The following is a 23,104-nucleotide window of genomic DNA, read 5'->3' as shown; positions in this document are numbered from 1 at the left end:
TGAGTGAGATGACTAATGCTCCAAATTGACATGTGAAATTTAAGCCAGACTCAAATAAATTTCAATTTATTTGAAATTCCACGACGAGCTAGGATTTTAATCAAATTTATCTTTTCTGTACTATCCAATTTCCAATTTATTATTCTCCTATTATTGTTTATTATTGAAATTTTGCAGTAAAAGTTTTCAGATTACAATAGTTTAGAACTAACACAAGTTTACAGACCTGACCTATATTTAGTACTAATGTTTGTCTATATACACGTAGCCACAAAAAACAAGATTTTATTAAAAAAATTATATAATAGTATTGTTGTCCTCTTATAGTTGATGTGTTTCCTTCGGTTTTTGTTTGTGACCCGGATTTGTTTTCTCTTGATCGATAATACTATTGAACAGTGGCATACTACTGTTGACTTTATTTATGAGTTCCATCTTCTGATTTTCTTAAGGCAACTATTAATATGTTAAAACAGTAATCAATATGTCACAGGCAAATCCAGTACAATGGCCCCTGAAATTGCAAGAATAGTAAGCATATTCGACCCTTTTCAAAATATGTTTGATTCATTAAACATGAAATGGTTGATATAATCTGATTATTTTAGTACGGACCGAGCAGTTAATTCAAAGACAAGTGTACATTTACGTATGTTGCATCAAAACGTTATTTTTTGCATTAGTTTTTGGTCAAGATATATATGAACAACAGCTCAAGACAAAAAGCAAAATTACATATATTAACATCATTGTGAAATAATATTTGTTTTAGTTTTGGATAAACCTGTTACTTATATCTAATTAGAAATATCAAGAGCTGAGTATGAAGCAATTTATTGCAGTTATTGCTGCTTTGCACTAAATATGATAGATTTCAAATCTATTTGCCAATATGTTTTGCAATACTCAATAATATAAATACTGATATCTGGCCAATTGGTGTCTTATGGACATCTGAAAGATGCTTTTTAGTGAATTTATAACATAATAATGAATATATTTTTGGTTTCTCAATGTTTTAATATTATCTGTATTTGTATCACGCCTCTATTGTACCCTTTCCAATAAAATATTGAATTGAATTGAAATGACAGGGCTAAAATATAGCTTCTTTATACTTCTCTTAGACTGTTATAGAGTAGTAAATATGCAGACTCATCTTTTTTATTGATGAATTTGTACAGGCATTAAAAAAATGCACTCAATGAGCCATACATAAATATCCCAGTATATGTAGGTCATGCTGTCATGTTAAAAGTTTGCATTTAAAGAATGAAACACTCCTTAAATAATTCAACTATGTTCAGATGGCATTTTTGAAATCACATTCATTATAAGCATGTCTATTTCAATAAAAGGATATATCGAATCGTCTTTAATGGATTGTAAGTTTCAATCAATTACATAAATTGCCGTATCGCATTATTGATGAGCACAATAAATTCCAAAATATATCCATTCATTTGTGATTAAGTTGTCCTCCTGTATAATTTTTCTCGTTTAACAGGGCAATATACAATTTATGGAACCTCCACATACATTTTTTCGTTTAAATTCTAACTCCGGGAATGAATATTAATTGTAGCTTTGTTGCATATCTGCACTATGTTTAATTAAACTACTGCTGTACAATTTCAAGTTTAAGTCTTTGACAATGAAACTTCAAATTTCAAGGGGAAAACCATCTTAATTATAACAGTAGCATCTTAATTAAATTAATGTCAGTAATATATTTGTTTGGAAATAAAGGATACCAGGTTTTATTAGTTGCCGTATCGCATTGCATAATGAGCTGAAATTGATTGTTTTGTTAATTAAGTATTATTAGCTTTAAGATAGTCTGCAATATCAATTAAATACCACAAATTATTGGCATACAAGTTTTTTGTTCAACGAGCGAACATAATTTGCTTATGAATCTTTTTTTTTTTAATCTGTACTGCATTCTGCAAATGTTGACTCAGCTTTATAAGCCCTTATTGCCCCTTAAGTTACTGACAGTTTTTCTTGTCTTTTCAACATAGTATTGTCGTATCCTATAAAAACTGTATTTTTTAACATCTCGTTCAAATGTAAATTGAATAAGCATTTCACTGACATTAAAGTTCCAAATGGTGAAGTTGAAATCATCCCTTCGTAAATTTTACGGACGCCATCACGAGTTGGTTGACCGTTATGGAATAACCGTTTCACAAATGATATCGGATATGTTCCTTACGTCGTAACTACAATTCCCTTCCCTTTCATGAATGAGACCTACCGAATTAGACTATTTACCGGATTTGTTATCACATAAGCATCACGACGGGTGCAATATGTGGAGCAGGAACTGCCTACCCTTCCGGAGCACCTGATATCACCCCTAGTTGTTGATGGGGTTCGTTTTGTTTATTCTTTAGTTTTCTATTTTGTGTCATGTGTACTATTGTTTGTCTGTTTGTCTTTTCATTTTTAGCCATGGCGTTGTCAGTTTATTTTAGTATATGAGTTTGACTGTCCATTTGGTATCTTTCGTCCGTCTTTTAATTTATTGCTATTTTGTTGGTCTTTTTTAAACCTATTTTGAGATAATCATGCTACTTGCTTGACATAAAAAAAAATATCGTCATAAATTAAGGCCGCAAGTGATGTTGTCATTTAAAACATCAACGACGTCGAGAAAAATAGCAACAAATAAATTATCACTGTTCATTCAAACTCGAGAATATGTTTCCGCTGAAAAACATCCTCTCTTTTTGAATAAAACATAGATAATCTATAAATATAAGAAAATGTACTACCGTCGGAAATGCCCATTGTTGACTTTTGGGTCAATAAAAAAATATGTGCAGAAATGTGCAATTTAATCATTGAAATAGCGTTGAAAAATCAAAAACAAGTTTTCGGCCTATATTTAAAGGCAAGTTTCCTCAAATATTTATTCAACTTCAATAGTCTCTTTGATACAAAATAAAAAGAAAAATAAAGAAGGAAATATCTTCTGGTATGTGCCAATAGAGTCTTATGTTAACCAATATTATGTAATAAATGTTCTCTGGTATTCTTAGAGGAATATATATATTGATGCAGCTACATATAGTTACATCAACAAATTGCATTTGAAACCAAAAATTATTTCCAGTCAATAAACTCATCATATATACCAGGACTAAATTTTGTATATACGCAAGACGCGCGTTTCGTCTAAAAAAGACTCTTCAGTGACGCTCAAATCCAAAAAAGTTTAAAAGGCTAAATAAAGTACGAAATTATATCGATATTACTGGTTTGATTATTTTGTTTTCTTGAATAAATCTCTTTCTGAATCATGATTTGACACTAAAACATGTCATGTAAATTGGTATTAGTAAATTAAGGAAACCTAACTTGAAATTATAAAGAAGCATCAATTTCCTAGTAAAACCAAATGAATTGTAGTATATGCATTTTAAGTGAAATGTAAATATTCTTAAAATTAATTCCCTTAGGAGCAAGCAATGAAAGAAGAGATCGGCGTACAAACGAATAAATGGACAAAACTTTTACCAAAAAACGAGAACAACTGAATTTTAGTATATTTTATTTTCTTTCCAAATACCGCCTACATTTATAATTGAAAAGACATTATGTGATGACCTTATTCAAACATTATAAAAACAAGCATTTAAATCACCACAAATAGAAAATAAATTATGTTACAAAATCAAAAATTTATACGAACTTTAAACAAAATGTAAAGATATAAAAATTGGAATAAAATCGACCCACTGTGATTTGAATCTTTATACATGTATAGTATATTTAGATGGAACAAAAACACATGCATGCTTTTGTTATTGCGATCATAGTGTACTTTTTTATTCGGTGAAGCAGCAAACCTTATTCTATAAATGAGTTTGCTTCACCCTTATTTGTTCATTGTTTGAAAATAATTGGTTGAATAATATAGCTATATTCATGTTCTATGATTATTAATAACAAATATTATTATACCACAGTGACTTTTTGTTCACACGCCTCGGCTTTTTTTCTCTATCACATTTTATACGTTTAAATATAATAAAAACAAAAAGAGTCTTTTTGAAAACCATCTATATGTATCGTTGCCTGAAAGAGATGCAACATTAATTTTAAAGTCAAATTTCTATGAAGGAAGCATACCCTTAGTTCTATTTTTTTATGTTCCGTCTGATTTCGTCTTATACCGTCTTAAACCGTATTAATAGGTTTAATCGTTCGCTAGAACCTTCCGTCTTGTTATTCATAACATGATTGAATTGAATTAACTGTCCGTATCAACTATGGAACGGAATGACCACTGTCTGAACGTTTGAAAAAGTCTAAACGATTTTCTCTTGCGGTAAATCCTGTTGAACAAGACATGATCAGACCAAAATTATCATTTCAACTGTAATCTTGCTACTTGTGTCTGTAATTACGATATCATATTTTATGACTTAATGCTGAGGATAATGTGTTGACTTCATGTTGGTATCATAAACAGCTTTTAAATATTATTCTAAAAGTAAACTAGAACGTTTCGAAACGACACGAATGGCCCCGTCTCAAAAAGTTTTAAAATCTGCAATTTCATAACACATGTGAACACAAACATGATGGTAGTCTTACATATAAAAAATCAGCTCAAAATTTAAATACATATAGAGAAAAAGTCTGTATAACTGTGATTTTCAACAATTTATTAAAGTCGTAAACCCTTAATTTTGGCAAAAATTAGCGGAGCTGAACTAAACTTAAACTTGATTTATAACTCATAGTGGTTAACTCACTTACTATATATCAGTCGAATATCTAAAGGTGTTTAGAACAAAAGTCTGTATAACTGTAATTTTCAACAATTTATCAAAGTCCAAAGCCTGTAATTTAGGTACACATTAGTGGAGCGGAGCAAAACTTAAACTTGATCTGTAACTCGATCATCATGATTAACTCACATACCAACAAATAGCCCAATATCTGAAGGCGTTTCGAAAAAAAAACTCCGTATAATGTTTTGTTGCGGAATGACGGAATGATAGAATGGCAGAATGTCGGATGACGGACAAGGATAAAAATATATGGCCCCGCCAACTTTGTTGCAGGGCCATAAAAATAATAAAAATCTGAGGAAAAATTAAATCACAAAAATACTGAACTCCGACGAAAATTCTAAACGGATAATTCCTAATCAAATGATAAAACATAGCAAACGAATGGACAACAGCTGTCATGTTCCTTACTTAGTACAGGCATTTTCAAAGTAGAAAATGGGGGAATGAAGTTGGTTTTATAGCACGAAACCTCTGACTTGTATGACAATCGCATCAAATTCCATAATATTGACAACGATGCGACAAAGACACTTTAGAGATACAACAGAAACACGAACCCCACCCAATTCTGTGGGTGCTCCGGGAATGTAAGCAGAACCAGTTCCACATGAGGCAACCGTATCGTTGCTCATGTTATTGCAAAGCCGGTAGATAGTCCAATTCGGTCGGTCACATTCGTGAAAATGGGAACGGGATTGTAGTTACGACATACGGAACATATCCGATATCATCTGAATAAAGGTTTTTCCATAACGGTCAACCATCTCGTGATGGCGTCCGTAAAATGTACTTTAGTGGTGATTTCAACATCACAAAATGGAACTCTTGGTCTAAAATTGCAAAAGGTCACAATTGGGAAGCCGAAATCATCTTTTTAGTCGTACATTTTTAATTTAACCAACCCTCATAGTCAATTTCTAAATAAAAGTCTTAATCAAATGGCAAAATCAAAAGCTGAAACACATCAAATGAATGGAGAACAACTGTCATATTCCTGACTTGGTACAGGTATTTTCTTATGTAGAAAATGGATTGAATCTGGTTTTATAGCGGTAAACCTCCCACTTATATTAAGTTGCATCAAATTCCATTATATTTACAACGATGCGCGAAGAAAACAGACATAATAGGTAAAACACAATATGTGTAAAGCAGTCATCATTGTGTCACAATCCTAAAACACACAAATTAATAACTGAAAGGCACAAAAAAACATCTATCAAATTTGAAAACCACATGCATTGCTTCGTGTGTATGACGTCAGAAAATATAAACGTCACATAGGAAGAAATATAAAATAATTTTTTCGTCAAAGTTTTTCAAAACAATAAAATTGAGAATGGAAATGGGGAATGTACCAAAGAGACAACAACCCAACCATAGAAAAAACAACAGCTGAAGGTCACCAACAGGTCTTCAATGTAGCGAGAAATTCCCGCACCTGGAGGCGTCCTTCAGCTGGCCCCTAAACAAATATATACTAGTTCAGTGATAATGAACGCCACATTAATTTCCATATTGTACACAAGAAACTAAAATTAAAATAATACAAGACTAACAAAGGCCAGAGGCTCCTGACTTGGGACAGGCACAAAAATGCGGTGGGGTTAAACATGTTTATGAGATCTCAACCCTCCCCCTATACCTCTAGCCAATGTAGAAAAGTAAACGCATAACAATAAGCACATTAAAATTCAGTTCAAGAGAAGTCCGAGTCTGATGTCAGAAGATGTAACCAAAGAAAATAAACAAAATGACAATAATACATAAATAACAACAGACTACTAGTAGTTAACTGACATGCCAGCTCCAGACTTCAATTAAACTGACTGAAAGATTAGGATTTCATCATATGAACATCAGGCACAAGTATAATTTCACATGGGGAATGGCGGTATTCAAGATTAAAAAAATCAAAAGTTATGTTAGAACTAACTTCAGGAACAGAATTATCCAGAAGTTCTTTAGAATTTTTAAGAATCCACATGTGGTTGATACTACTACGCGAGTAAAACAAATGTGTCGGTCAAAGTAATTTATAATTTATAATTGAACATTAACATTATGACATATAATAGAACAATAACATAATGGCCGGATGTTTAAAGGACAGAGTCACGTTATATGAACCGAAGAATCACAAAATGCCGCTCATACAAAACACACCAGCAAAAATGAAAGATAATACAAACACATGGGATGTATAAGTACCGAGCCACGTCAGATGGATATCACAGAAAACAGAACAAACAGTAAAAGTAATATTAATAATAGGACAATAACAAATAAAAGAACAATACAATACGTAGTTAAGATGATAAACATCGTCAGTACGCAGAATCTATACATCAAGATCATCATGTATTATTTGTGAAGTTCACACGGAATATTAATCAACGAGGTCCTGGCACCTTCCGATGAAATGTTTTAGGAAAAGGACGAGATGTTTTTTGACATACCCCTGGTTCATCAACTTTCTGCTCAGACACAGGTGACGTTTAACAAAGTCTGAATTAGAGCTGCAAGCTCTTGAATATCGAATAAGTTGGAAAATGTTTATCCCATATGCAGTTGAATGAATGAAGTGAATGATTAAACTAAAGAGGTTTGAATTGATGTTATAGGATACTTTAACTATTCAATAATGTGCTGATTCAAATGCAATATCACAATATACATATGTCGTGTTGGGTTTTTACCTTATTCAGAAGATACCTGCAAGCAAAGTAGTACTGGTACTATTCATTTAAAAGCATACATTATGTTTCTTTATAATACTCAGGCGTTAGGAAACACACATTTAAAGATCTGCTATAGCTAGTTTCTGCAAAAAGCTATTTATGAATTCTGAAATTATAATTAAACTAAGGTTTAACATATCTCTATCAAAGGAGTAGGTCCAGTAAGACCCCTTTTTGGCCCCAAAATATAGCAGTTTTACAAAATTGTTAAAATGTATACTTTTAGCTATTTATTGGACAGTGGAATGCTTCTGCTACATAAATATTGTCTGTTTTTGACAATACTATGTACATATATCGAGTACTAGCACCATTAAGTCATGCTAAATTACTGAAATTTTCACAATTATAGCATTTTGGTTAAATTTTAGACGGTTTCCGTGTAAAACGAAAGTGGCCGCATTTGTGTTCATCCAAAATATTTAAATATAAGTTGTATTTTATGATAATACATAACATATATAAAGGTTGAGGATGAACACGGATGCGGCCACTTTCATTTTTGACAAAAAACATCTTAAAAGTGACATTTTTCAGCATATTTGGGAGATTTTTCATAATTGAGCTTGAATGGGAGCGATTTTAATGACTAAATTAGTTAAAATCTTTCACATAAATTAATTGAATCAAATTAAATAGACACTTACGTGATTAAAACATCTTTCGTCAGATAAACCTGAAATTTGAGGCCAAAATCGGTCCTTACCGGACCTACTCCTTTGAGATCATATTGATTTGGCCGTTTTCTTAGGTTCTTATTGGTTATATAGCTCGTCAATTGTTTTTTTTTTTTTTTTACATCATTGGCTTGCAAATGTTCGGCTTTGAGCGTTATTGATTTTATAAGTTTTATATGGACTAATGTGAAACAGATTCTATCATGGTACCCCCAATATTGCGACTATTTAAAAAAAATCTTTACAAACGTTAAATTGATATGTATCATTAATTCAACCTCTTGTCACTTGTATATCAAGAAGTAGGGACATTTGAACATGTAAATCATTTCGTCTTGTTAAAGTAATTTATGTAGTTTTCGTATTAAGTATCTTATTTTCTTTACAGCTGGGAAGAGTGTTATACTTAAATTGTCAAATTATCGTTGTCTTCCCGAAAAGCTGTTTTTTAGTCTTTTAGTATTTAAAACTCTTTTATAGCAAACATTTGGTGTTTTGGAATCAGTCTACCACTTTGTCTTTGAACGTGTTTTGTATGCGTACACATCAGTACAATGGTCCTGTTTCATTGTTTGGGGAAAGTTCAATATGAAGGCATGATGTATCGGTTGTAGTCGATAACATTACTTCTCAGTTACAAAATGATTCACACATTAATGGACAGGCAAAACGTTATTAGAGCTTGAGAAACTGTTACATGAAAGATATCAATTTTACGATATTAATTATATGAGCGAACATAAAAAAGACATAGTAGTTCATTTACGTCTCACCATTAATACTACATTATAGTTAGACAATAGACATAAAACATCTTTTAAAATTGTTAATGTCATTTTAACAGAATTATGAGAAACTAATTAAAGTGTGTTTACAGTTACTTTAATACAAAATCGTTCTGTAATACGTTTAAATGATATATAACTAAAAGCGTCTTCCAAGATCTTAAAATATTTTGTAGGTTTTTGCACTCCTCTGAATAGTGTTAACAGTATCACTTGATAAAATAACCAAATGTTTATTTGCTCGAATAGGTTTAAATAAAATTGAGAATGGAAATGGGGAATGTGTCAAAGAGACAACAACCCGACCATAGAAAAAACAACAGCAGAAGGTCACTAACAGGTCTTCAATGTAGCGAGACATTCCAGCACCCGGAGGCGTCCTTCAGCTGGCCCCTAAACAAATATATACTAGTTCAGTGATAATGAACGCCATACTAATTTCCGAATTAAAGGCTGCATTTTTGTTCTTGTAAATTGAATACGTGTTTTTTTTTAATTTGACGTCACAATCAAAACTATCCAAATGTAATGGAGTTGCATCAGATACAATATAGACGAAACGCGAGTCTGACTTATTAAATTATAATACTGGTACCTTTGATAACTATTGTGTTCGATCCGACGGAATGGCAAATTTACAGTTGTGTATATGTTTCAGTTTCAAAATGTTCTGAGCTGTATCACATGTTTTTTTTTTTTTAACATTTATGTCCTCGGCGATCTTCAACTTTGTACTTGTTATGGCTTTATAATTTTTTACATCTTAGCATAGTTTTGTGTGAACGTAGCGTGCGTCTGGCGTATACAAATATTTTAAAACCTGTTATCTTTTGATGGCTATTATTCGTTTGTTTCTCTGTCCTATATTTTCTCCCATATACCTGTTTATTTTTTGTAACCCTGGCGTGTAATGTTGTCATTTTAATGTTATAATTAACACTGCCACCAAAGCGGGAGATTTGGCATGCCACAAAATCAGGTTCAACTCACCATTTTTTCCATAAAATGCCCTGTACCAAGTCAGGAAAATCGCCATGTTTACATTATAGTTCGTTTCTGTGTGTGTTAAGTTTCTTAGTTGTGTCTCTGTTGTGTCGTAGTTCTTTTATATTTGATTTTTATTTTGTAACCCGGATTTGTTTTTTCTCTATCGATTTATGAATTTTGAACAGAGGTATACTACTGTTGCCTTTATTTATCACTGTTTGCGAACAGTAGTTCTTCACTTGTATTCTACACGCGAAACTTATCAACTTTAACCTCATCATTAAAGTTCAGAACTCCAGCGATTTTAAACTGGATGTGTACTCTATACAATTCGAATTATTACATATCATATCCAATCTGAATTGTTCACTTGTAATATTTTCATTTTTCTCTTGAATCTATTTACATCCATATCCCGCATCCGCTTCCATAGTGAATAAGATATGATCAATTATTGCAAGAACTTAATTTTCAGGTTCAAAATGTAGAAAAAGCACTAAGGCGATATCTCCACATTGCATAAGAAAAGTTTTGGAATGACGGGTTTTATTAATTCTACCGTCGACAAATTAAATTATACAAGGAAGAGTCAGGTGGTTGAATGAAACAAACACAAGGGCAGTGTTAAAACGTGTACCAGTATCGAAGAGAAAGTGGAAACTCACAATGTAAAAAGGTATCCGACTCTGTAAAACGCATAAACTAAAGGTAAATGTTCCATAATAAACGAGCCTGCAATTTGACGTCTGATATCTACTTAACAGTTTGCAATGCAATATAGAAAACTATGGAAGAATAAAGTTACCATACAAATAAAAAGAAAGAAAAAGAAAAGAAAAGCTTGTTAGTTTTCGGTGTTGGGTTCTTATAATATAGATGTTGATACATTCTAAAATTAAGTCCTCTATTGTGTTTAATTTGGACGTTGGTCCTTTGTAAAATATAAGGAATATGGCTATGAGTATATTCAATGTATAGACCTGTAATCGATTGGAACTCATATCACATCTTCTTATATCTATGATAATATGTAAGCCCAATACGCATTTCCTCTTTAAAAGTCCTCTTTAAAAGACTTCACTTCAGCGACGCTCGAATAAAAAACTAGAATAGCCGAACGATAAATTCAGGTTGTGAAAGTCAAGTGATCTAAATCATAACTGTTCTTTGAATGCTCTGCTTTTCATCCCTCGTTATTCCGGAAATTTGTTATGATGATAAAGTACAACATTTTAAGGGTAAATTTTAAAATTTAGACAACATGTTATCGCAAGCTAATAAGTTCCATGTACCATCCAAATTTTGAAATCTGGTTTGAAGATTTAATATTGTTATTTCCCTATTTGTGCGTAGAGTCAAACAAACAAATCAACTACATGTGATGGGAAAACAAAAAGTTAAAACAGGATAAATAAAATTTTCGAGTACATAAAAAGGTTGGACAATTAAAAGTTATAAAAATAAAATGAAACCTTTGCATTTTGTATTTTGTTTGGACAGAACAGGCATTATTCAACTATTTAGAAATTATCATCTATCTAGACAAGTATCGTGTTATCCGTACTGATATGAAATAGCTAGATGCAGTATGATTGCAATTGATAACTATATAGCCACTAGAGTTCAAATGACGCGGAAGTAAACAATTAAGTGATAGTTACTATTTCAGCAAGTGAAATATTATCCATATCAAGATTTTCAGCTTCAATCAACCTTTCTGTGTGAAAACACATTTTACGGTCTATTTCACGCAATTTGTTTTTCTAATGTATTGGAAGGTTGAAAGGATTACACAAAAGCAGCAAATGACTTAAAAAGATCTGAACTCCGAAGCATCATCTTATAGGAATCTTACAACGTTTTTAACAAAATTGACGAAAATACAACGTCTAAGACAACTTCAACATAACCCTTGGCTTGCTAAGATTTCCTTCTCAAATTCATGCTGATGTCTTATTTTTCATTTCTAATTTAGTCTGATCAATTTGAATGTTATAAAAAAGACGAATTGGATTTACTATCGATTGAAACTTTACTCTTGTGATAGTGAAAAAAAGAAAGAAATGGTTATTGTTTTAGTTCTGGAAATATGAACGATATTTATATTGTAATTGAAATATACTTCAGTTCACACTCCTACAAAAATCACCACTTTAAATGATTATTTTCTTCTAGAACGGACTCATTTTGATTCTCCATAGAATGCTCTAATTTCTCTGAAGTCAAATTATAGATATCTTTTATCTTTGAAAAAATGATTTATTTCCAGAGTTTATATTATGACAGAATCAGATGAGTTAAAAATGACATGTATCTTTGAAATTGGTTAAGAGTTTACATTATGAAAAATTATAATTCTTTCATTGATGTTTTAAGTTAGATCAATTTTCGTATTTGTAATGATTAATCATAACAAAAGTTTGCTAAAATTGAAACTTTTATTTCAGAAAAGCAATAGTTTCTGAATAAACAATTTGAATGAAGTGAGTAGGTTTTATCTAAAGGCCATGCAAAACAAACAAGTTTAAGCACTGAAATTGGTCGGAACAATTAAACGATCAATTTTAGTCGTCAATATTCACTTTTTTAAACCTAGGCTAAGCATTAATCTGACGTTTGACACGTATATTCAATAAAACATTACTTTAAATACTTAATAAATAATTATTCCAGGCAAATGTTCTTGATTGGTCATGTAACTGTATGTTTTTTTTAAACGTTCTGATTTCCCGCTTTGAATCTCCAGTCTCTTAGAATTGAAACTCACTATCGTAATTTCGAAAACAGCCTGTCAATGCCTTGGTGAAAGCGACAGATAGACAAACAGTAGTACTCAAAACACAACATAGAAAACAAATGACTGAGCAACATGAAACCAACCAAGAGTTGGGGGGAGATCTCAGATGATTCATAAAGTTGATTGTAGACGATTTACAAATCAGCTCATATGACATGTTCGTTAAAAACAAGTGGGATATTATATATCATGATGCATAAAAAGCCCTACCATTGGTGAAAGGTGTATTAGATTATAACACAACATATCTACAAAGCAGAGTAGCAGATATTCTGGTGTTTTATATGTATTTGAAAGTAAAAGGAAATCCTTTAACGCAGAGCAATTCTAACGTTTTGCTCATTTCAAATTCAATACGCTATATTGTATTTATTTTCCAGATGTCAGCATAGTCATAGAATTTGCGTTTATTTTGTTTGGCATATATTAAAAGCCAATGGGTTTCTCTGTCAAATTGTTTCAAATATTGTCATGTCAGTGTCTTTTATAGATTACTAACTGGAATGGCTTCTGCTCATTGTTAAAAGCTGTGCGGTTACCTCTTATTGTTTAATTATCGCCAATTGTGTTTTGTTTGAATTTTTATTGTGTTATTGCATAAATACATGTTTGCACTTTTTTGTGTTCAAGCATTGGATGAAATCAATTTTTCATCGAACGATTCTCAGCTAGTAATATTTCATGCTATATGTTATAATATCTATGTTTTTATGTAAATAAAACAGGTGCACGACGGTAATTGTTCGGATTTTTCTCCAGTAATGCGATTTGTAATGTCTCAGAGAACCTTCGTTTCACTGAAAGTGACATCTTCGTTCCATTAGACGTGGTTCTCATACAAAATGTATTGTTGTTATGATCATGGAGTAGCTACTGTTTGAAGTAAAAATTATGATACGGACCATTTACGACTATGATTTGTAAACAAAAGTTCAAATACCTTTCCGGATTTTAAAAAGGTATATTGGAATAGCGAAGATATTTTAATACACACGTAGCATGTTGTGCCAATCAAGTGATTGCCAGAATCGAATAGATTACATCTTTGTTTTTAATTTTAAATACCGCATGATGAAGAAAGACTGCAAATAAAAATGACTAAAGTCTTTGATTTCATTTGACTTGTGATCGAACTTTGAGTTCCCAGTTCCGCTATCTTGCCGATCACGCTACCACGAGACCACCTTGTCAGTAAAAATTAAAACAAACTGTTTATTAAGTGGCGTGTAAAGAAACAGACACAATATTTGTAAATCAGCATTTTATTTTCCATGAAAATACTTTTTAAATCTGCTATATATATATATATATATATATATGATATAATAAATCTCCATCATAGTAGTGTATCACAAAATAATATCTGACTTTCAATGTTATTAACCAACCACAAAACACCGAAAAATAAACGGACCTATGCATTTGTTTGATTGAAATAACAAATCTTAAATTCTATACTTGTCTTGTCTTCTTATATATTATATATGTAGATATATCGTAATTTCTATCAAACATAGGCTTTAGAAACTCAAAAAGTTCAGTTCCTCTCTGTTTGTCAATGATGTATATAAACTATTTAAAGATGAAAGCATGTTTGTTATACTTTCTCTCTCATTCAGGCAGCCGACAGTATAACCTTCAATGAATCCGAAATAATTTGAACTTAAGTTTACAAACAAAAAACACAAATGATTAAAATGGGAAAAAAGAGAAAAACGAAGTTTCTCCTTAAATAATAACTACATTCCGCGTGTGCATAATCAATACATCAGCATTTCTCATGTCATTCTAAATGTTTCGTGACTTAATATTCCTGAAACGAAGCAGCTTTTAAACAACTTATTATGTCCGCCATTACCGGACGCACTTAGTCCTACACAACATATTAACAAACATTTAATTAGATTGCCGGGACTGAGGTGATAGTTTAGCATCCTTTCAATTAAATGTCAGCAGGCTCGAAAATCAAATTACATTTCACTAAAATACATAAAAAGATTCTTTAAGACAAATTACAATATAGCGAAGTATATACTTTGTCACGAAATTTGTTTATTGCTAATTGGTATAATGGAATCTGTACATGTCGAGTTATCTCCCTTCTCAAACAGCTTGGGCTGTGTAGGATGCTTCCTGGTCACTCTCAACTGAAAATAGACAATATATTGCCGATCAGACATGTTAGTTGACCTGCTTCTCAATAAAATAACATATCGGAAATACATGTCAAGTAAGAGATATTGCTTATTTCAATAAAGCTTTCACTACTGACAATATATGGCAACGCTTCACTTGTGATTGTGAACATTATGTATTAATTAGAGGTCTGTCAGCAATGAATATAAATGGTAAAATCAACTCTAATATCAGATAATGTTAATATCATATCATATAGAAATGTATTCATAAGTTAAATCTCATTCAGACGTATACTGAGTAATACAAAAAACATATCATCTCATCCCCCCTTACATATGTTTGAATAGTGCTGAAATTTTAAGCATATACTAGAATCATATCTAATACTATTGCAAGCAAATATCGAAAGAAACAAAACGCAGGAGGAATGTTCAAATTTCAAACTGTGATTTGAATAGAAAACATGAATCATTCACCCTTTTGTTCTCTCTATTATGCCTTCCAATAGACCTCAGTCTACCTAAAATGAAAGTTACAGTACAAATTGCATGCATTCGAAATATGTTTTTGCATTTGATAATGTCAAACACATTGTCAAAATTTCTGACTAAGTTATTAGTTTATAATTATAACAATATACATTTGCAGTAGAAATTAACTGTAGGTCGCTCACTGTCAATTGCATTTTTGGAATGACCACAAAAGCAACAGTTGTCAATCAATAACACTTATGCAATGGGGCTGTTCCGGATTAATCATTTTAAATAAGTGTTTAATTCACAATGCCAGGCTAAACACATGGCCTTAAATGTTGAAAAACATCAAAGAGAGCAGCAATTTAAATTATTTGATTTGTCAGGATGTTTTATATAATCAGCAACACTATTGAATTAATAATCCCTCCTTAACAAGCGCATTGTTTCTCTACAAACGAAGCATTAAAGGAATAAAGTTAAAAAGAAAAAAAAAGTTTTAATTTTTTTTAGACTGATTTGATAGCAAATTTTAAGCCTGTGCACGTTGATTTTTATTGGCAAACTCTAATAATGTTTTTGATGATATATATGCAGGAGTGATTAAACCTATTATACCAGATTTTAAACCAATGCTTCCTGTTTTCAAGTTATAATGAAACAAAAGTTGTTTTTTTATTTTCTGATTGAATTATAAACCTTCAAAGTTGTTAATTTAGATATTAACCTTAACAGTTCTTTGAAAGTGTTGATATATAGCCCATCAAACAAACAATTGTCTAATGTGAGTTTATATAAAGACGAAAAGTAGCCATTTAGGTTCGTTATTGAAGTCTACTTGACTGATTGACGAAACTAATTTGATAAGAATGTTTCATTCAGAAATCTTGTCATCTTTACAGTTTCTGGTTCTGCTCAAATTGATGTGTCAAGTAAACATATATTGGTAAATGGCTCGTAGAGGTCATTTAAAAGGCTCGCAGAGGTCATTGGATAAAGATAACTAGAACAGTTGATATGATATGTTATTGAATTCTTCTAGAGACTGGAGCATCATATTGCGTCAAAAAGACATTTTGGAAACAATAAAAAGAGTTAAACGATAAAATGTGGTCCTAGAATCATAACCTCTGTTTTATTTTTAAATCTTAATAAACACATAATCGATTGCAAATTGTTTTGTGTGGGACAAGCTATTGCTCATATCAAAATATAAATGACAAGATATCAAATAAGGCTATGTTTGCACGTTAAGTGTAAAAGTTACAAAGGTACCGAGCTTATAGTTTTAATATGCCAGACGAGTGTTTCGTCTCCATAAGACTCATCAGTCACGCCAAATAAGAACAAGTTGAAGAGCTTTGAGGACCCAAATTCTAAAAGGTTGAGCCAAATACGGCTAAGGTGAAGGTCTAACAAAATTTGTAAAGCTAAATTAAAAAAAGAATTGTGTCGAATATCTGAAACACTATTATGATATGAAGATATGAGGAATGTTATTTGATAGATGTTCTTTTATAGTTCTAATAAATGGGGTCATTAAAGTGGCCTTAGCATATGTGTCCTTACTCTGCTAAAACATGTTTAGGCAAATGTACGTTTGTATGTAACACAAAAACTTATCAATGAAAAAGAGTTAAATGAATTAAATGATTACAGTAAAAATGAAGGAAAAATCATTTATGCAAAGCATGCACTTTGTTTACAGGCTCTTAAAATTTCAAGTACCAAGTCAAAGGAAGAAAATATTAGCCTAATTCATTCAGTGAGATAGAAAATTCATTTCAGTTTCCGTTTCTAGTCTTGTTCCTATTTGTTTAAATTAATTAAAATATTTTGCACAGTGCTTGTGATAATTTAAATCCATTATTGATACTCCTTCTTTCGAGTGTTTTGCAAGCTGCGCAAATGAGTAAAGTAGCAAGCCCCATACGTGCATACAAATACAACGATAGATTGCTGTTTGATCTGACTTAAACAAACAAAATTTTGTAATGTTAAAGATAAAGCGGGAATAAGATTATTTGTCTTTTCATAAAGGAAGTTAATACCAAAATATATAAAAAGGAAAATAACTTCCATTATTTTGTTTTCTTCAATGCATGATTTCTCTACACAGTAACAATAATAATCAGTTTGCAATTTTGAAAATAACTATTACAACAAGGACAAGACAACTAGTTATACAACTTCTGTTGAAAGTGATATATGGCGAGCTTATATATGCTTCTTTTAACCATAAGAGTAAATCTTTACAAACTTATTGAAGAATGTGTGCATTGTTTGCATATGGTTTATGTTGTCATCCATTCGTTTGATGAGTTTTGGCTTTTGATTTTGCCTTTGATTAGGCATTTTTCGTTTTGAATTTTCCTCAGAGTTCAGTAATTTGTGAGTTTACTTTTGATGTTAAAAAAAAAACTCGAAATGTAAAAGAAAGCATCTGCTTGTTTAACAGATAAACTCATCATAGATACTAGGACTAAAATTTAATATTTACGCCAGACGCGCGTATTGTCTACAAAAGACTCATCAGTGACGCTCGAATCAAAAATGTTATAAAAGGCCAAATGAAGTACGAAGTTGAAGAGCATTGAGGGTAAAAAATTACTAAAAGTTTTGCCAAATATAGAGCTAAGGTAATCTATTCCTGGGGTAGAAAAGCCATAGTTTTTCAAAATTCAAAGTTTTGTTGACAGTTAATTTATAATTATGAACATATCAATGATAACTCAAGTCAACACAGAAGTGCTGACTACTGGGCTGGTGATACCCTCGGGGAAATAAATCTCCACCAGCAGTGGCATCGACGCAGTGGTTGCAAATAAACTCATCATAGATACTATGAATAAAATTTAATATTTACGCCAGACGCACATTTCGTCTACAAAAGACTCATCAGTGACACTCGTTCCAACCCGCGGACACCCCCCTCCACCTGGATCGGCGCCTGAGTTAAATACATTCTCTGTCTATTGGCGTTAGCTCTCTCGTAGACCAACGGCGAAATATTATTATTTGTTTTGATGTGCACAATTCTGCACGTGTTTTTGATTATGGCATGGATATCTTTTGTAAGATCTATACTCCCAGGGAATAGGCAACATTAGAAAATATTATATAGTAAAATTGAACGCCGTCTATGTGTTTTAGGGAAGACTTCTGCAATATAATCCACATGACAAATTGTATAAAGTTCAAAGTGGATAATTTCACTATGTTTTGTTTCGTAAGTAGCAAAATGAAGAATTTCTTTTAAGGCTGTGAAAATTAGTTACACCGTAGGAAAACTGAGCGACAGATATGATTTTATGATTATAATCAACGGAACTCCCCGACAATAAACCACCAGCGTTTCCTGTAGGTTAAAACAGTGACACACAGTTAATTTAAATATAATAATTACTAGACATTTGAGGGAAATTATGGCCACATACTATTCCTTTCAGCAAAAAGACAGACAGAAGATTGGAATAAACTATTCTATTAATGTTTGATGAAATTGATAAAATAGAATATTGGAACAAAGCTCGTCTTGAATAAGAATATCAAATAATACACGATATGGGGTTTAGTTTTGAAGTATAATAAACAATGATAAAATGATATATGTTATCGAACAAGTAGAATGATTCCAAATATTACATATAGTAATTAAAATCAAAATTTGTTGATTTTTCCTTTTTTTCCTTAGAACGTCTCCGATTCCATATACTGGTTTAGAAAAGGTAACTACTGTCGCCTATGGCAGAATAAATAGTACCGTTTTCCCTTCATGGTTGCAGTAAAAGGCTTATTTTTCTAACACTTTTCTCGTTTTTGCGTGTAATTACGCTAGACGCAAAGCCGATAAAAATCAACAGACACTCAAACAAAAAACGTCAAAGCATAAAACAAGGGGGGAGGTTAAAACGAGTAAAATAACTGACACTTTTAATAGTAGAGATGAGCATTTGGTAGCAGAACAATGGCAATAACTATAATTGTACTTATTAATGCTTTACGATACAATATTTTCTGATTGCTCTTATTACGTTTGATATTTTACGTAACTCAATATTGCTTAAAATCTTTCGCATATTCATTTAACGAAGTTATCTCAGAAAGAAAAGTTGAAAATTCCTAAAAAGGAAAAGAGGAAATACATGAAAATGAAGATTTTGAATCAACAAACATAATGATTGTATTTGAAGAATTATTTACACTAGAGCATTAACATACAGCAATTATAAAGCATTTATGACACTCACATATTAAATTGTATATGGAATTGTTCTAAAACGTGACAAACAAGAGTACCCAGAACAATCATCCTTATATTTCTGTCAAATACAGATAAGGTGGCATCTTGAAGAGTGTGATGAGAGCGTGTACTGGACACTTTAACAAGCTACTTAAAAATTAATCAATAATTTACATATCAAAAACTGTGAAGAAGAAAATTGGGTATTAATTATTAAGATTTGCCAATCTTCTTCAATACCGTTATAATTAATGGTTAAAGAGCCTAAACCAATAAATGACCGTTAAATCAATTTCCTCGGTACTGACAGACCTAAATTATCTACATCTAATTGTTGTATTATTCTCTTTCATGAAACATTCTACATTAAATTATGCATTGAAATTATCAATATACGATAAAATATCTTAGCTAATGACGTTTAAATGTTCAATGTGTGTTATATAAGGATTCTATTCTAGAAACTCGTGGTAGATCTAATTTGAAGCTCTACAAATTTGACCGAACAACTCTTTTACAACTCTAAGTTATGGTGAGTGTGTGGGTGCCTTTTAGAATAAACTTTGGAACTTTTCATTAAAGTAAGAATTTATGGACAAGATGCAAATTGTAACAAGATAAATCAAATTAATATGTTTTTACATGTAAACTGTGTGAACTTTGTGCCAATAAATAAAGTGAACATAATTTGAAATTGTAGTTATTATAGGCAATGAATATATACAATGTTATCGTTGCCCATTTGAATAAATTACGTAAATACAATGCAAGAAAATTTGGCTCTAGCAGAAAATCGAGGCATTATTACGATAAAAATTCTTCTTTTAAAGAAGGACACTTTACCATTTACAATATGCGAACTGTTTTACTGAATCTTTCATTTATTTTAATTTTAATAGCTTGCGGTGGTGATACATGTGTGATAAAAAACCGTTAAGCTACATTTTTACACTTTTAACCTTCGTTCTATGATTGATAGATCCAAGAAGAAAGGATAATTGATCAAATAGTGAAAATGCGTTAAATGCATCCATGAGTATATATTTTTTATTATTATTCCAAATAGTCTTATGTGTTCTAATGTTGTGTTGTCCAAGGTTATGGAAAAGGTTCAGACCTTACAACATCCTTAACCCCGTAATACTCCTCATCTTTCTTTCCCAAGTCAGGAGCGCGTAATACAGTGGTTGTCCTCGATTGGTCTAATATACAATTTTAATCATTTTTCATTTATTGTTTTAAGCATAAAAGAGGGACGAAAGATACCAAAGGGACAGTCAAGCTCATTAATCTAAAACAAACTGACAACGCCATGGCTAAAAATGAAAAAAGACAAACAGAAAAACAATAGTAAACATGACACAACAAAGAAAACTGAAGAATAAACAACACGAACGCCACCAAAAACTAGGGGTGATCTCAGGTGCTCCGGAAAAGTAAGCAGATCCTGCTCCACATGTGGCACCCGTCGTGTTGCTTATGTGATTACAAATCCGGTAAATAGTCTAATTCGGTAGGTCACATTCATGAAAGGGAACGGGATTGTAGTTACGACGTAAGGAACATATCCGATATCATTTGTGAAACGGTTATTCCATAACGGTCAACCAACTCGTGATGGCGTCCGTAAAATTATCAATTGGGAGATATATACCCCGTATGCAGGTGCTGCTGGAATGTTGCTACTTAGAAATGGAAAGTTGAAATCATCTCTTTTGTGGTAAAGTTTTGTTTTCAACCGACCCTCATTGTCAATTTCTAGATGTAAGTCAAGATATGAAGCCGACTTAACTGTATCTGTAGTATTCTTTATCTCTAGTTCGATGGGATAGATGCGTTCCACATAGTCACCAAATTTTGAATTGTTTAGTGAAAGAACATCATCTATATAGCGGAAAATAGAGTTAAAGGATATTGCTAACTTCTTATGAATCATGCCATTGTTTTTACTTTCTTTTGTAATTTGAAACATTTTATTGTGACATGGTCTTCAATAACTTATTTTGCTAGTGGAGTTTGCTCATTGTTGAAGCCTGTGCATTGTTCATTGGTTGCATTCTCGTTGTTTGGTCTCTGGTAGATAAATTATTGGTAAACATACGAGTACCACCTCTACTTAAGGTAGATAAATGGTATACTGCCATCTTGGATTGTACAATCACAGTAAAAAATCAGTCAAGTTATTTGCCTAAATCTGCAAATTTGGAGACAGATTTGCAATTTAAAGGATAGACTGTTAAGTAATATTAAGAAAACTTGGTAATTTACTGTATAATACAAAATATTTAAACAAATATTATTTGTTTTGCTTTAAGAATATTTTTTTTCAAATTAGCCATTTAAGGGAAGATAACTCTTTTAGTAAAAAAATTATACTGGACTGATAGGGAAATTTTTTCTTTTTACTTGTAGCAAGAAAACAAGTTCGGTGACACCATTTTTTCTTTTCATTTTCTTTAAATATATTACAAAACCTATCTTTTCACAATTTATTTCAAAATTCTATCTCATTGATTTTTTTTTATGCACACAAATGTGTTTTTCCATGAACAATCTAACCAAATTTAGGCAATTTTCAACGACTCATAGCTTAAAAAATAGCACGGTGAACCATACTTATTATTATATTTTTGAAAAGAGCATAGTAAAATCTTCATTTTGGCTAAGTATAAGAAAATTCTGTCTCAAAAAATATTTACTTATGATCTACCTTAATATATAATTTACAGTTACACATCTTTGATATCTTCAAACTTACTGACATAAAAGCATACATTTGTACCTAGTGTGTGCTAATCAAGAAAAGTGACTGGTATTAAATAAATGAACTATTTGTAACCTTATCAAAATAGCATTCACATTTATTTATAACTTAAATGAACGAGTTGCTAGAGTCTTTAACGAGCAAAACTATGCCTTTCAAAGTTGATTAATTTTCCGCTTTTATATCAAAATAAATTTTAAATATGTTGCGATACATATTGACATCAATGCGGAATAAAGGAACGTCTAAAGCCACATTATTTGACGTTTTTAATCATTATTTTCCCCTCAAACGTTGCTTGAAGGAAACTGACTGATCCGACGTGCACGAAGGCCGTTGATATATTGTTAATTATCTTATTCATTTCCTAGTTAACAGGATGCTCCAAATATTTATAATGACATTAAATTATTGTAATTTTCTTTAACACATGTTCTTTTCTCACATTAATTTGACTATGGTATGCAAATTATTGAAGTCTGTAGTAACGCAAGAAAAATGACATATTGTTAATCACGAGTTATGGTTTATGAAGAGACTAGATTTGTTAAGGTGTGTACCGGTACGCTTCAAGGTTTAATTCTTCTTTTAGAATCTTATTGTTAATCCGAATAATTATTTCACTAAACTGCCCATTAGTCTTCGAAGGAAGGGACTATAGTTTGAAATACAAGGATGTTGTTAGTA

At 31.4% G+C, this 23,104-nt stretch overlaps 1 protein-coding gene across 1 annotated transcript in view; it reads right to left on the bottom strand.

Annotated features, from left to right (window-relative positions):
- Positions 1–14,044: 14,044 nt before the first annotated feature.
- Positions 14,045–23,104, bottom strand: part of LOC139481169 (prothoracicostatic peptides-like) — a 30,884-nt gene continuing 21,824 nt past the window's right edge. The window contains exon 3 of the mRNA XM_071264325.1: positions 14,045–14,945. Within this exon, the coding sequence (XP_071120426.1) occupies positions 14,902–14,945 (44 nt within the window). The 3' untranslated portion in view covers positions 14,045–14,901. The remainder of the gene's footprint in view (positions 14,946–23,104) is intronic.

The sequence above is a fragment of the Mytilus edulis genome, chromosome 7 (genome assembly GCF_963676685.1).
Source record: "Mytilus edulis chromosome 7, xbMytEdul2.2, whole genome shotgun sequence".
NCBI classification, from domain to species: Eukaryota; Metazoa; Mollusca; class Bivalvia; order Mytilida; family Mytilidae; genus Mytilus; species Mytilus edulis.
The sequence above is the reverse complement of the archived record's forward strand: the minus strand, read 5'-3'. Positions and strand labels throughout refer to the sequence as shown.